This window comes from Halichondria panicea, chromosome 3 (genome assembly GCF_963675165.1).
Source record: "Halichondria panicea chromosome 3, odHalPani1.1, whole genome shotgun sequence".
NCBI lineage: Eukaryota > Metazoa > Porifera > Demospongiae > Suberitida > Halichondriidae > Halichondria > Halichondria panicea.
Window position 1 is genome coordinate 5,315,874 of NC_087379.1, and position 15,681 is coordinate 5,331,554.

At 41.2% G+C, this 15,681-nt stretch overlaps 1 protein-coding gene across 1 annotated transcript; it reads left to right on the forward strand.

Annotated features, from left to right (window-relative positions):
• The first annotated feature begins 754 nt into the window (after positions 1–754).
• On the forward strand, positions 755–13,932 carry LOC135333658 (uncharacterized). The gene is made up of 17 exons (XM_064528660.1): positions 755–913; positions 1,469–1,567; positions 2,024–2,122; positions 2,327–2,425; positions 2,809–2,910; positions 3,588–3,686; positions 4,044–4,142; positions 5,984–6,082; positions 7,128–7,220; positions 7,579–7,618; positions 7,966–8,298; positions 9,156–11,890; positions 11,983–12,223; positions 12,324–12,445; positions 12,729–12,884; positions 12,976–13,027; positions 13,475–13,932. The coding sequence occupies exons 1-17, from the start codon at positions 803–805 to the stop codon at positions 13,801–13,803; spliced, it is 4,908 nt and encodes a 1,635-aa protein (XP_064384730.1). The 5' UTR covers positions 755–802; the 3' UTR covers positions 13,804–13,932.
• The last annotated feature ends 1,749 nt before the right edge of the window (positions 13,933–15,681 follow it).

Here is a 15,681-nt window from a genome sequence, read left to right on the forward strand (position 1 = left end):
AAACAGAGTAAAAAGTTTAGGCACTCCGCGTTGCTATAAAAATGGCGGTTTAATTTGTAAATAAAACAAAACAGGCCCATGGGAAGCTGGATGACTCACTTGAAGAATTATGATCATATAATTGACTAGCCACAGATTGTTTTAAAATATATTTGGTGGCAATAAAATCCAGAACGCCAGATTCCCTGGTTTATTGGCTATACTAGCCTTTGTGGGACTGTAGCAGAAAGCAAGTTGGTTTTCGTAAGATGGTTCAGTGATGAGTTTTAATGTTAGCTATGTATTCTATGTACTGGTGCCTGTCTCAAAGGCTAGATCGCTCTGATGTAGTGTACAATTTTGAAAAATTTTGCTCCAGGACAAGTACAAGAGGTCAAAAAAGTTGAAGTGATCAAACAAGCTGTCTCTTGGCTTTTAGCTGAGGAGCTGTTGCACTTCCCAAAGGTCCACTCTTGCATTTAATATCAACCTTTGTTCTATATGTAGCAGCAAGTCCAGAGATACAGTCCCACAAAGTATTTTACATGATTTTACATAGAACTTGCAGAATGTGCCACGCCCATTTTGGGCAACACGGATTGCATGTACACGTCATCAAGTTTCATATCCCTATCTCTGCAAGAACTCTGCAAAGGTCTACATTATGATTGTGATTGTATGGAGACCCAGCCGACTCTACTGTGTGTGGCAAGTAGAAAGGCGTGGTTTCGATCTTGTTGAGAGGAAATAAGGGAAAAGGTCGTCTATAGGAAGAAGTTATAGTAGGGGGATCCAAACAAAGAGACGTGGCTACTGTCTGATAATGGCTGACATACACGTACACAGTGACATCGACAGTGCTGCCAGGGCTGGTGACTTGAGTGCTTTGAAAGACGCCATCAAGAGGGGAGATGATGTCAACAGTGTGGATGAGGTAAGCTGGTTTGTGGATATGTAGAGCTGAAGCTGTGAAAGTCTGTTTTTGCTAGCTGTCGTACTATAAATTTAATACCGTACCCAATCAAACTCAATCAATGATGTAATGCATAATGCATACTTAAATAAATGTACAGTATTTACATTGAACTTCCGGGTCTTGGCCGTTCAACTGTATCGTAGTAACTCAGCCACGACTCAGACTGAACGCAATTTTAAGGTCCTAAATTAGCGCCAGCGGTTGCTGTAAAAATTTTTATGGCTTATAAAAGGCATACCAAGGCAAGTTACCTTTACTTGGCCTATAATATTGTCATGTGCATGCATTTGATCAGCACTTCTGATTTGATAACTATCGAGAAGCAGCTTCTTACAGAGACGAAAAATCACACAGTAGATCCACCTGCCAGCTAGCTTGCTGAAAGGTTAGAGTTAGTGTTATGTACTTTCGTACGTGCACTGGTGGATGGCGTCAGATGCAACCACTCTATTACAATCCCCTCTATAACACAGATGTGTTGTCAAAAGTTACTGTATGCTCTCACTCTTGTAGGATGGGTGGACTCCACTTATGAAGGCAGCCAGTGAAGGTCACACTGACAGTGTTAGAGAGCTGCTCTCCTCAGGAGCCGTGGTGGACCTGGCTGATGAGGTGTGTATCTGATACTAAACTGATGTGTTATAGGCAACATTATTAGTCATTTAGGAATTATAATTATAATGAACATTGCCTTAAACTCACCTCTATGCTGAATAATTGTTGACAAGAATTCCATGGAATTGATTTGGTTGACTGTTATTTTAACTTTGGTTTGTGTGTGGATTTTAATCTGCCGTCGCTCAACTACGAGCTAGCTTGCTGAAAGGTTATTATGTACTTTCATGCGTGGGTGGATGGCGTCAAATGCAACCACTCTATTATAGTAAAATAATGTCAATCCTCTTCCTTTACTTTATGCGTCCTCTCCCGCCCTTCCCCACCAAGCCACGAAGGATGCTCAGCAACAAGGGCACAGGGGGGAATATTTACGAGGCCATTGATGATTACCGACATGGTCTATCACACATATGTGTTGTCAAAAGTTACTGTATGCTCTCACTCTTGTAGGGTGGGTGGACTCCACTCATGGTGGCAGCCAGTGGAGGTCACACAGACAGTGTTAGAGAGCTGATTTCCTCAGGAGCCGTGGTGGACCTGGCTCGCAAGGTGAGTATCTGATTGTGTTTATAGGCAGCATGTTTGTGACCATTAATTTTCATCATTAATTTTGATAAATGAAATATTTGCGCATGTACTTACAATTATGTAATTCCTGTCTTAATAATGCCAATTAATCCCCTTCTTTATTTTATTTATGGTCTATCGCACAGATGTGTTCTCAAAAGTTACTGTATGCTTCCACTCTTGTAGGATGGGTGGACTCTACTCATGGTGGCAGCCAGTAGAGGTCACACTGACAGTGTTAGAGAGCTGCTCTCCTCAGGAGCCGTGGTGGACCTGGCTGACAAGGTGAGTATCTGATACTAGTGTCTATAGACAGCATGTTTGTGACCATCACAACATTAGGTATAGTGAATTATTTCATACGTACACATATGGGCATTATTGGCATTTTCAATTCGAATCCTTGTCTATAATTTTACGCTTATCTTGCTTATTTATATCTAAGTTGATGAACTGGGCTTCATAAATGTTCTTGATAATTATATTGTACAGTCGATTATTTCGTGTGCTTAAATTTGTTAAATGGAGGCTGAAAAAGATGAATAAAGTTGTACACAGCACATTACTTGCATTTTTTTGGCTTTTTGCCAATCCCGTTCCTTTACTTTATTTATAGTCTATCAAACAGATGTGTTGTCAAAAGTTACTGTATGCTCTCACTCTTGTAGGATGGGTGGACTCCACTCATGGTAGCAGCCAATGGAGGTCATTCTGACTGTATTAGAGAGCTGCTCTCCTCAGGAGGAGCCGTGGTGGACCTGGCTAACAAGGTAAGTATCTGATACTAAACTGATGGCCTATAGGAGTCATTTAGGAGTTATAATTATACATGGACATTGCCTTAAAATCACCTATATTATGAATAATTGTTGACAAGAATTCCTTGGAATTGATTGGGTTGACTATTATTGGTTTGTGTATGGATTTTAATCTGCCGTCGCTCAACTACGAGCTAGCTTGCTGAAAGGCTAGAGTTAGTGTTATGTACTTTTGTGCGTGGGTGGATAACGTCAGATGCAACCACACTATTATAGTAAATATTGCCAATCCCGTTCCTTTACTTGATTTGTAATTACAGCGCCAACTGAATTCCATTATTAAGTCCTCCAACGGTTTCTTTAATTAAAAGACGTAATTATTTGTGATGTCAGGCCCAAGACAGTCAGCTTTTCTTTTAATATGCACATGCATTTGATTTGTAGAGCTGCTGTAAATACAGAGACCAAAAATCAAACCGTACAGTAGATCCACTGCATACTGAAAGACTGCACTCAACACTAGAATCGCCACCATAATATTTGTGAGGTTATAAAAGTTGATTTGGGCGCTGTAAACTACGCTCACTTGCACACTCAGTTTGGGGCAAATGGTTCCAAAAATAAGTGTAACTATGATCTATCACACAGATGTATTGTCAAAACTTATTATTATGCTCTCACTCTTGTAGTATGGGTGGACTCCACTCATGGTGGCAGCCAGTGAAGGGCACACTGACTGTATTAGAGAGCTGCTCTCCTCAGGAGCCGTGGTGGACCTCGCTGACAAGGTGAGTATCTGATTGTGTTTATAGGCAGCATGTTTGTGACCATTAATTTTCGTCATTAATTTTGGTAAATGAAATATTTGCGCATGTACTTACAGTATTTTGTTTTGCTTATATAATTTTTACGCTTTTCTTGCTTATCTAAGTTGACGAACTGGGCTACATACGTTTTCTTGGATATGTTGTACACAAATGAATAATTATGATACGTAGCACTTAAAAAGGTTGTACAGTTTAATAACATAGCACATCATTGGATAGTTGCATTTTTGCTCTTTGCCAATCCCTTTCCTTTACTTTATTTATGGTCTATCGCACAGATGTGTTGTCAAAAGTTACTGTATGCTCTCACTCTTGTAGGATGGGTGGACTCCACTCATGGAGGCAGCCAGTGAAGGTCACACTGACTGTGCTAAAGAGTTGCTCTCCTCAGGAGCAGTGGTTGACCTGGCTGACAAGGTGAGTATCTGATACTATATCTATAGGCAAGATGCCGGGTATAGTAGTCGTCTGGTTTGTTTTAAGTGTGTGACACAGTCTACTCACCTGGATTCCTTAGCACTGCGTTTACAGCATGGATAATCACACAAGTTATTAGTTTTCAGATTTTGATGTTAAAGCTTCGTAAGCTTGGACTTACACGGCTAGCTAGCTACACCTGGTCTTTATTTGATGTACGTATTTACAGCAGTGATCCCGTACCAGGAACTAGATATGATTGTGGTTGTTGCTTCTTTACTTATCCTAGCCCCAGAACATACTTTTAACACTCCAGTCTTCTTTGCTGACATTGCTGTGATCCTAGTCCATATATGCTACTAAAACTCACTAGGCTAGCTCTTGTTACTTGCTGCTTAGGAAACAGGAAAATAATTTATTGGTTTTGATTGTATACACCCGTAGATCTTTATTATTCGACAGCCGAGGGTTAGCACTGAAGTGCTCTAGTTTTGCATGTATGCACAATTATACATGGACATTGCTTTAAAATCACCTCTATGCTGAACTAGTGTTCAAGCTGGCGCTGTGCTAATGCCTCTCGCCACGTTTTTGCTTTCGCTCAAAAGTATTAGAAAGGTTAATAATTTGCAATAATTATGATTTCAAATTGACAAAATAGAATTCAATCACAGAAAGTAGTACCTATAACAAGCAGTCTATAGTCTGTAGTAGTCTGTGAGATGAAAGTAGTACCTATATAACAAGCAGTCTAAAATAAATTACAGAAGAAAGCAGTCTAAAAAGAGTTATCAAGGTTTGTGGCTTACCTGGACCTCAACAAAGAGAAGAAAATTGATTCTGATTCTGCCAGGATCTGGGGTTCAAAATAGATTCTCTTACACGTGGTATTGAGCGCGCATGCGCATTATATCTACTGTATCCAGGAATAGGGGTGTGTCTGCAAGTAGCTTACTTCTTTAGCAGCTCTTTCTAACTCTTGTAGCTAACAAAAAGCTAGCGCTTAAGTGCAAGGCTAACTCATAAGTTGAATAGAAAGTTTGTGCGAACTGATGATGCTACGAAAGATTCTGAAGAGACTGCAACAGCCTTCAATGTGAGTCAAACTAGCCATAACTCGAGAAAGAAGCTTTAGTTTGCTAATCCACGAATCAAAATCCAAGAGAACGTGGCTAGAAGCCTATAGAAGCTGTTAGTTTTCGTTACATTGCAACCGTTGAGCAGTTATAGCTGGAATACACACACAGACAGCACACACACACACAGTCAGCTTTACCGTGCGGCTACGCCTCGAGGCATAATAACTGTGGACAAAAATTCCATGGAATTGAATTAGGTGGGACTGTTAATTTGGTTTATGCATAAATTTTAATCTGCCGTCGTTCAACTACAAGCTAGCTTGCTGAAAGGTTAGAGTTAGTGTTATGTACTTTCGTGCGTGGGTGGATGACATCAGATGCAACCACTCTATTAAATTAATAATGCCAATTAATCCCCTTTTTTTACTTTATTTATGGTATATCGCACAGATGTGTTCTCAAAAGTTACTGTATGCTTGTAGGATTGCTAAATTTTCTGTGACGTACATACGTATATATACATGCAGTTGTAGGTGTACTGTACATCATTGTTAAGCACATGTACTGACAATCACATGCATGACTGTACATTTCCTTAGTGCTTTAAACTAATGTCCCAGCCGGTTTTAATTTTTTATGTACTGTACGAGGATGTTGTGGTTGTGTTCTCACTCTAGGATGTGGTTGGAAATGTAGAGCAGTGAATGTCTGTATTGTTCAGTGTACATACATATTGTGTTGTCACTGTCTCCACTCTTGCAGGATGGGGACACTCCACTCATGTGGGCAGCCCTCATCGGAAAGGAAGATACAGTAAGACAGCTTCTCTCATCAGGGGCTTCCCTTCTCTGCACTAATAAAGTGAGCACATGTACTTTATAGAGAACATAGTTGCGTAGTTATACTTAACAAACAGCTTTACATGTACCGTACCCTCGCGAAAATAAGTCCATCTTGAATAAACGCCCATCCCCTCTTTTGCTTCGAAGTTCTTGCACAAGGGTATTTTCACTCGATTATAAGCCTACCCAGAATGAAGATTTTGAGCATGCGCAGTAGCTAAATGCCACATGTTGGACTATTAATTTTAGTGAAGAAAGTAAGTGTTAGGTAGCAGCTAGTAAGACTATATACTCCTTGCTGGGCCAAGATCAGACATATAACTTTCTCTGTATGGATCTGTTTGCCCTTGAATATGTATGCTCATTTATGAATCTAATTAGCGAGGTGCCGTATACTCCACCTGATCCAGTAGTCCTATATATGCAGAGAAAAGAAAACACAAAGTCCAAGAAAGTTATCACACAGGCCAATTTTGCAGGTTACCTTGCCTTGGTTTTCTGAAACAAAGTACCTGATAGCTGCTTTGTAGGAGTATGACCTACCATCCTTTGGGAAGTTTCTGCTACATCTGACATCGACACAAGTGACAAGCAACGAATAGAGTCAGAGTCCACTTCTTTATGTTCATTCTCTTGTCATGCTTTAATCATACTCATGCATTAGTTTATAACACTGTTGTTGTCAATGAAATGTTCATACTATGTATCAAAATGAAAATAAACAAAGAATTGTCATAGAGCAAAGTGTAAACCTCAATTTGAGGCCACGGGTGGGCGTATATTCGAATGAAAACTCACCATTCGTGATTAAACGCCCAGTCCCCTAATAAGCCTAGACTTCTTGCAGAAAAGGGTGGGCGTATTTTCGCGAGGGTACGGTACTGTACACCTATACCTCTTACAGCAGTTATGACTAACAGAGCTGTCATTTGTCTTAACAGATAACTCTTAATGTGCAATTACCATTGCCAGTATCGCTCTGTCAGCAAAGTACACGTCATACGCATTAGACCACTTTACCTCTTACAATGTACGTCTCATTCCTTCATATGATATCATCACAGGATGGAAAGACTGCTCTGATGATGGCCAAGGAGGAATCACCTCGCTCTAACCCTTCAACAATAAGGCTGTTGGAAGAAGCTGCTGAATCACATGTGAGTCCATACCTCAATAATGCATACACTGGGAGGTACAATTAGCCTCCTCTGCATTGATCATAAGTGTTTTAGTGTAAGAGTTTGTTATTCCTGAAATTACTGTAACATTAATTAAAAACACATTAATCATGCAATTATTAGAAGTGTTTTCCTCTCACCAAGAGTTCATTATAGCCTAGATTATATATTGTTGTGGCTCATGTTAGTATCTGTGGTGATGGTCAAAAGGTGTTGTTAGCATTCAAGCTATAATTATGTGTACATATTGTATAGTACTGATTAGTATTCTAGTAGACGTTCATTGCATGGATAATTGAAGCGTGGAATATGTATTATATTGTATTGCTCTTCACAGGACCATGGTACATTCAGAGAACAGGTGCCTTCTAAACTAGGTATGTCAGCAGGAACAAGGCTATAACTATAATATTGTGGGTGGAAGTGTTCCACAGTAGCGGTCAATATAAAGTACAGGGACGCTACTGTACCAAACACAGTTCTTGTCTCACTATAATCTGAACTAGCTTACGTCAGCTGGTAATTTACCAAACTCAGACTCAGTTACTCATTTTGCAAAAGAATATAACAATTTACTTACTTAATAGGCATCATTATTCTATACTGCAGATAATTCACCTGCCCCATATCTTACCATCATTATATCTCCAACATTGAGTATGGAAGCTTAGCTGCATTGGTGTTATGGTAATTGTTCACTCCACTAATCAATGTATAATTATAGGACCATCCGCTAAACGAGTCACTCTTCAAGAACTAGTAGAGCAATACAATCTGACTGACGAGCAACTCAACAGTGAAATAGAGGTTCCTGATACTCCCGAATTGGCCTTATGTTTTGATGATGTGGAACTTTATTCGAGTGCAATGGGGCTAGCTATTGCTGAACAAGCCGATGTGAACCAATCACGTGGAACTCAAGCAGCCATGATGAAGTGCTTGCAAATCTGGAAACAACATAATCCTTCACAAGCAACTTACAGAGCTCTACTGGATATCGCACTGAGATTGGGGAAAGGAGACACAGCTCATCAAATCTGTCAGCAATTGACCCAATGTAAGTACATGTACACATGTTACTACATGTCAGGTGATAACCACCCTCCGCCTAAGCCCTCTACTAAGTATCTATTCGACTCATATCCATAATTACCGGTATTAAGATTGAAATCACAACAGAGAAGACAATCCCTATAGATTGTGACCATCATGCATGCATGCTTGTACACGTCCCTCCTAGACTGCACTGTTGAGTACAAGCGAGGTATAGGGTAGTGTGTTTGTGTGTAGACTGTTAGAGCTGCTCAAGGATCAATAAATGCAAGTAAGAGTTTCTATAGGCTTCTAGTCATGTTTTCTTGGATTCGTATTTGTGGATTTGCAAAATAAAGCTTCGTTCTCGAGTTATGCCTAGTTTTGCTTACTTGGAATCCCATTGCAGCCTTTTCAGAAGAGTCCGTAGCAAAACTTGTTCACCGAGTGTTGCTACTCTACTTATAATTATTAGCACTAGAATGCTAGCTATTAGTAGCTGCAAGAGTGAGAAGAGAGCTGGAAGGCTCTGCTGACTTGCAGCCATTAATTTTAGACTTGAACTTTTGGCATCGATCGTTTTTAACAACAATCATCGTCGATCATTACCCACTATTTGAGTTTCCCTGTGATTATGTATTCTGCGCAGCAAAATTAAAAATGTTCATGTTCATCATAATAATTATAATCAATGTGTGTATAAAAGCTAGCGCTTTATGTTATGTAGCTTTGGCACCTCCACCGAGGCATCAGCACCTGCGGTGCTTTCATCAATCGGACTTCAATTTTGATACAAAAATGTGCCACAAAATAATAATCATTTACTACTACTTTGGTTCAATAATATTATCATGTATGACCGATTGTTTACTTTTTTTACAGTCAATATTCAAAACCGAACCTACTTAAAAAAACTGGATGAGCTGATGGCCGACAAAAGTGGTACTATAGAGATACACTACCTCAAGACACACTTCATTGGTCCCTCGGGTCTTGGAAAAACAACCACTCGACAGCGGCTTGTTGGATCCATCACTAACCTGTCTTTGCTGCCTGAAGATCAAAGGAAACGTTGCAGTACATTACTAGCCGAGTGTCAACAAGTATTGGCCTTTGTGGACAAATCTGGAACAAAGCTTGAATTCAAAGCATCTTCAAGTCTAGAGGAAGAAACACAGTTTATCTTCTCTTACCTTATGTCCTGTGAACCTATTGAAGACAGCACTGTCAGCAATACTAGTACACCTAAAGAACAGCCCAAAAAAGAAACCACTGACCCAAAGAAGCAAACTCAACTCAAGATCGATGAAGCTGCTACTGTACCCAAAGAAACGGTATCACCAACACCGGTATCACCAACACCAGAACCACCGGAAAAGGTTGTGAAAGTGACCACTGTAGATGTTGGAAAGGTTGTCTCGAGACTCCGGAGTATTGTGGGTTCAGGAGAGTACACTAAAGAGCTGCTGAACAAAGTCCTACTAAATCTGGTCGATATAGGTGGGCAGCCTGGATTCGTGGAGATGTTTCCTTTTCTAAGCAAAGGCGCAGGGATTTTCCTAGTATTCTTTCGACTGGACAAAGACCTCGATGACATGTGTCAAGTCTCCTACGAACGAGGAAAGGACAAGATCACACCGTACGATTCAACGTACACAAGCAGAGAAACGCTCTCTCAAATCCTGTCAGCTATCAGCCACCATACCAAGATTGACTCAGACATTGACAGAGAGCAGTGTAGTAAACTGGGCTCTGCTAACTTCACTGCCCTAAAGCCTGTTGCTACCCTCATAGGTACTTTCAAGGATGAACTGGCAATGCAAATCAAAGTCGATCTTCTGTACAAGAAATATTGTGCCTCCACAAAAGCTGTCAGCAAAATCGATAGTACCACTGCCTGCAAGAGCGATAGTACCACTGCTAGCAAGAGCGATAGTACCACTGCCAGCAAGAGCGATAGTACCACTGCCGACAAGAGCGATAGTAGTACCACTGCCGACAAGAGCGATAGTACCACTGCCAACAAGAGCGATAGTACCACTTCCAGCAAGAGCGATAGTACCACTGCCGACAAGAGCGATAGTACCACTACCAGCAAGACCACTGCCAGCAAGAGTGATAGTACCACTGCCGACAAGAGCGATAGTACCACTGCCGACAAGAGCGATAGTACCACTACCAGCAAGAGCGATAATACCACTGCCAGCAAGAGCCTAAATGAACATGAACAAAAAAAAGCAATTCGGAACATTTTGACTCAACAGAAGAGTGATGAGCCTGCTAACGTCAGTGCAGAAGACATGGCTGCCATTGAGCAAACAGTCAGCCAACACCTCAACTCAGACACTTTCAAGAAAGATGTCCAAGACTGCTTAGAGCAAAAGTTGACAGAGAAAAACGAAGCTGTGAGCAAGATTACCAGCAAGTTTGAGAAATTATTTTCAAACCCAAAAGACAAGAAGTTCATAGCAGTCGACAACTACGAAGGCACTGATTCTGATATGGAACCTCTTCGTGAACATCTTCATGGCATATTTAGTAGCTATTTCAAAGATGCCAAGCTTCGAATTCGCCCACAACAGCTTTTGTTGGGAGTTGTACTGAGAAAAGAGTATGACATTGTGTCAATGGAAGAATGCATTTGTATCGGTACCGAGGGGTTGAAGATGAGTGAGGAGGAAGTTCGATTCACCGTTTGGTACCTGGATCGGTACGTTGGAGCTTTGATCTATCATCCAGAGATCAAGGACAAAGATGGTTGGTTTGGAAACTTTGTCATTTGCAACCCCCAAGTGGTATTCAACAGCCTCAGTGTTCTCGTTGTCAAGCCGCTGCTGGAGCTCCATTCTGAAGAGGGCAATATTCAGTTTAATGATAATGAGAGAAAAAATTGGATACTCAAGGGTCAATTCTTACTGAAAACAATAACTCGATGCCATTCGGAGGAAAACCAAGGGGTGAAGAAAGACCAGTTGATTCCTGTTGAGAACCTGCTCATACTACTCGAGCATTCTCACCTTTTGGCCAAAATCACAACAGTGGAGGAAGACCATACCACAGAAGAAGTTGAAACGACATATTTCATCCCCGCTATTCTCAAGTGTGCATCTCGCGAGGAACTAACAAAACCACCCCCCACTGGCATTGATACACCCTCTCCAATCAAGATCACATTCAAACCTAAATACGTTCCCATTGGAGTATTCTGTGCCATGATCAGTGAATTGGTCTCAAGGGGGAGTACTGGAATTCTGGGCATGACTTGGAAACTTGCCACTGATACCTCAGTAAAGAGAAACCTCGTCTCCTTTCACATTGACGAATCTGCCAAGCATTTTGTTACCCTAATTGCTCGTATCGATTGCTACGAGATACGGATTATTCGACAGGACAGGGACCATACAATGCACGAGCTTTGTTCCTACGTCCTCTCAACCCTCCTGTTGGTGATGAAGGATGTTAGTCCACTACTCACTCCAATCATTGCCTTCGACTGCTACTGTGGCAAACATGAAGATGGTTCCAAGCTTTGCCTCCTCACACCTGGAGCTGATCCCTGCTTTAAATGCACCAGCAAAGTCTCTCTGAGTCCTCACCAAGAATGCTGGTTCGCAGAAGTAAGTGAACTGTATAGTGCATACGTGTACTATAGCATTTTAATTCTTCATACAATGACCTATATCATTTCTGTATCTTTAATAAATTACAGGAAGTCAGCCTGGGGGATGATGTGTTCCTCCTTGCCCTGCCCTTTGCCTCTAAGCGAGAGTTAAGGGACAAGAGCCTCTCTTTCGAGTGGAGCAAGAGAAGACCCGGAATTAGTGGGACTGAAAATGAATTGGAAGTCAAGGCCCCGTCAAATAGTTACTTCAAGGGCTTTATCAGTTGTGAGATCTCCAAGAACCAGAAGCATTTCTTTACCGTGTACCACTGCCTCAAAGAGAGTGTTGGTGAGAATACTGTTAGAGCATGTATGCAGATTATAATTATGACGCTTTTACGTATGTACTGTACATGTACATGTATATAATTTAATTTCAATTGTTACAGAGGACACCTCCAGCTCTGAAACTGATCAGCTGTTTGCAGATGTGAAGGAAGTGATCAAAGAGATACGCTCTGACTGGTACAGCCTGGCTATAGAACTGGACATTGACTATGCAACTAGGAAGGTGAGACCTTAAGAATTAATGTGTCCCTCCACCACCTTGAGTGTATTCTCCCAGTGTAGTCCTAATTATGTGTGTGCACTATTTAATTGACTGCTACGGTTATTTAATGGTTGAATAGTGAGCATTTAAATAATACATTTTTAGAGTGAGGTATCTAGCAATGTTGACTCTGCATATTAATTTGGTGGCGTCTTGTATGAAGTACCAACCTATTTAACAGATTACTATAGCAACGTAATGTTGAAGCCTTACTAAGTATTTAATACTGTGTGTACTGATACAGAGTCTTGAGAAGGACTATCGATGGGTTGAGCCGTGCTTTGAGGCCATGCTGACACACTGGGTGAAGCGCTCCTCTCCTCCCCCCTCCTGGTTTGCCCTTGTTAGAGCACTAGAGTCTCCCGCCATTGATCGTGGGGACATTGCAACAACCATTAAGGTTGGCAACTATTACAATTGAAAGCTTCATTTTGTATAAATTTTTGCAGTACATGTTCTACAAGTTGCTAATATTTGATTTCTGTTTACAGACAAAAGCTACCAGCGACATCTCTCCTGATATTTGTCATCTCACTCACGGTGGTAAGCATAATTAACCCGAGGCGCGTAGGCGGCCTCGGTTACAGTAGTCTGTCTGTGTGCATGTGTGTCGGTGTGTCTGTCGCTCAGTTTGGCTTACCTGGTATTTTGTACGTAGGGAAACTTGTAGCATTAACAATCTAAACGCGGCTATTATTTGAAACATAAGGCTCTGATGGTAGCCCAGCTAGATGCGTCTATTGTTCGAAACATAAGCCAATAATTACTGTTGTGTTTGTGGAAAAGGGTCGATACAATAGAAAGCTAGAATTGTGTCTGGTTTGTCTCTGTTAGCTGACCTACTCCCCAGGAGCCATACTTCTCTGCAGACTCCAGGCTTCTTTGCTGTGTCGTACCTCCTCTGAGCTATGTATTGTCATTGTATTGAACTGCATGCAATCCACGTACACCATTTCCTTTGCTGACCCTCACCCCCTATCCACACTACAGGTCTGGCAGAGAGGATAGACATTGAACACCCTCTACTCAACAACGAGATTGAGACAACAGAGTTCCCAATTTTGGCTTGTCATTTTGACAACGTGAAAATGTACAGTCTAGCGTTGGGACTCACTCCTGCTCAGCAAGCTGATGTGAGGCAGATTAAAGTTTTAGAAGACACGCAAACGGCCATGATGGAGTGCTTGTCCCTATGGCAGAGGAGTAACCCAGCTGCTGCAACTTATAGAACTCTAGTGAAACTACTCCTAAGATTAAGAAAATATGAGATTGCAAGTAAAGTATATAAACATTGCCTAGATAATAGTAAACTTACATAGTACATGTGTAGCGCATTATTTGTTTTGTGATTAGCCTGTATTTTTATCAGGTTAGTAGAGTTTTATACCGGTAGTGTGTTTTGTATTGCCCGTATTGGGTTCATGTGACACGGCAGGTCTTGTCAATTGTGTACATGTATTTGTAACATGGAGCCAAGTTTCAATTTGGAAGCTAGGTCCTATATTTCAAAATTTAATAGCTTTTGTCTGATCACATTATACGTTTAAAAGGATCGTGCCTTCGCTGAAGTGGTGAGTGGCTGTAGATGTGGACTTAGTAGAATTATTGTTATTGTCTAATTTAAGAATAGAGGGAGTACAATTACCTAAGCTAGTGTTAGCCTCTCAAAAGTATAGTGGAAAGCCTTTATAGACAACTGTTCACAAAAGCTAACACAATTTCACCATATTCGTATGCCACCCTCCCAGACGCTGGGTCAGGCTGGCCGAGTGATGAAAGTGTTTCCCTCTGGAGATGTTCGAGTGGCAGTCAATGGTCGAGTGTGGACGTTCAACCCTCAGGCCATGGTAACGGTCCCGGATGAGAACCCTCCTGAAATGCCAGGTACAGAATCCGGCCGTCATCGTGGCAGCTGCTGCAGCTGAAGATGACAACACTCTCAGAGAGTTCCTACGCAAACATCCCACAGAGGTGAGGACACGGTGTTATGTACTCTCTCTACCTTCTTTCAATTTTAGGGACTCTTTCAGCTGCCATAACTTGAATTCCGTGGATCCAACACACCATTTGAAAGGTATCTTTCTAAGCTTTTAGAAAATCATAACATTTTTGACATTGGATCAACGGTATTAAAATTATGGCCGTTGAAAAATCAGGTCTGTTTTCAGCTATCTCAGGCGAAAAATTGGGCCACGCCCACTTCCGGTGTAACCTCCGCCCATTTCCGGTGTCGTTTCCTGTCAGCTGAGTGCTAGGCCAAGGGCTAGGGCCTAGGGAGGTCTATTATAGTACCGTAGTAGATATAAGATTATGTCTAGCTATAGCTATGGCTCCAGTGCAGTGATAGTAAGATCAAGAAGTTAAGTAAGTGTGTGAGTGAGTAAATGAGTAATTTTTATACAAGAGCTTAGAGTATTTAATTAATAATTGATTGTAAAAAACACATATAAAGACATTCAATCATAAGGTAGCATAAAAGGGAGTTTCATTCTCCTTGGGTGTAGCTGGCTGTATGATACTACTAGTTTTTTCATATTTTCTGCAGACAAAAGCTGGTTGCATCGGTCACGATTGATTTTCATTAAAGCAAGTGAACCCAATCTCGATTCCGACATGGTAGCACGTCGGGCTGTCTTGATAAGTTTTAGTTGGCTGAAACTCCTCTCGCCACCAACCTGATATGGTGAGAAAAGTACACAGGCACGACAATACACTCCATCAGAACATTGACTGTAATGCATCCACGGGTATGATCTCAGCCATTCTGGTTTGAACTGACGGAAATTGCTTGAAGGACATGGTCTGGTGCCTGGATAGCTCTCTGGATCAGTATTGGGATTGGTAGTCAAGATTCGATACTTGTGATCTCTTGTTAAACTCTTAATATCTACCCCTGAGTTAAGGAGTTTCCCAATGTCGCAATCATCACTTGAGGTAGCATCACCTAAGCCACACCGGATAACGCAGTCACCCTCCTCCATATCAAGTTCACTGTCTGAATCTTCAGTGTCACTGGGGACGTCAGTAGGGGGAGATGAAGGGGAGACGAGTCAGCGGGGCTGACAATAGCATCCTGTGACTCTGAACCTACAATTGAAGTTGTTTTGTTTTGTTGTTTATTTATCATATTTATATGATTTGGATTTTTATTTATGTGAAACCGTACCTGCTTTACTCTTTTTGAAGAATGTTGAAAT

What these genes read in the sequence shown, in the direction of transcription:
- LOC135333658 (XM_064528660.1), top strand. Translation starts at nt 803, where the DNA reads ATGGCTGACATACACGTACACAGTGACATCGACAGTGCTGCCAGGGCT. An exon ending in AAGAATGCTGGTTCGCAGAA is followed by an intron (nt 11,891 to 11,982) that starts GTAAGTGAACTG and finishes AATAAATTACAG; the next exon opens with GAAGTCAGCCTGGGGGATGA. An exon ending in TTGACTATGCAACTAGGAAG is followed by an intron (nt 12,446 to 12,728) that starts GTGAGACCTTAA and finishes GTACTGATACAG; the next exon opens with AGTCTTGAGAAGGACTATCG.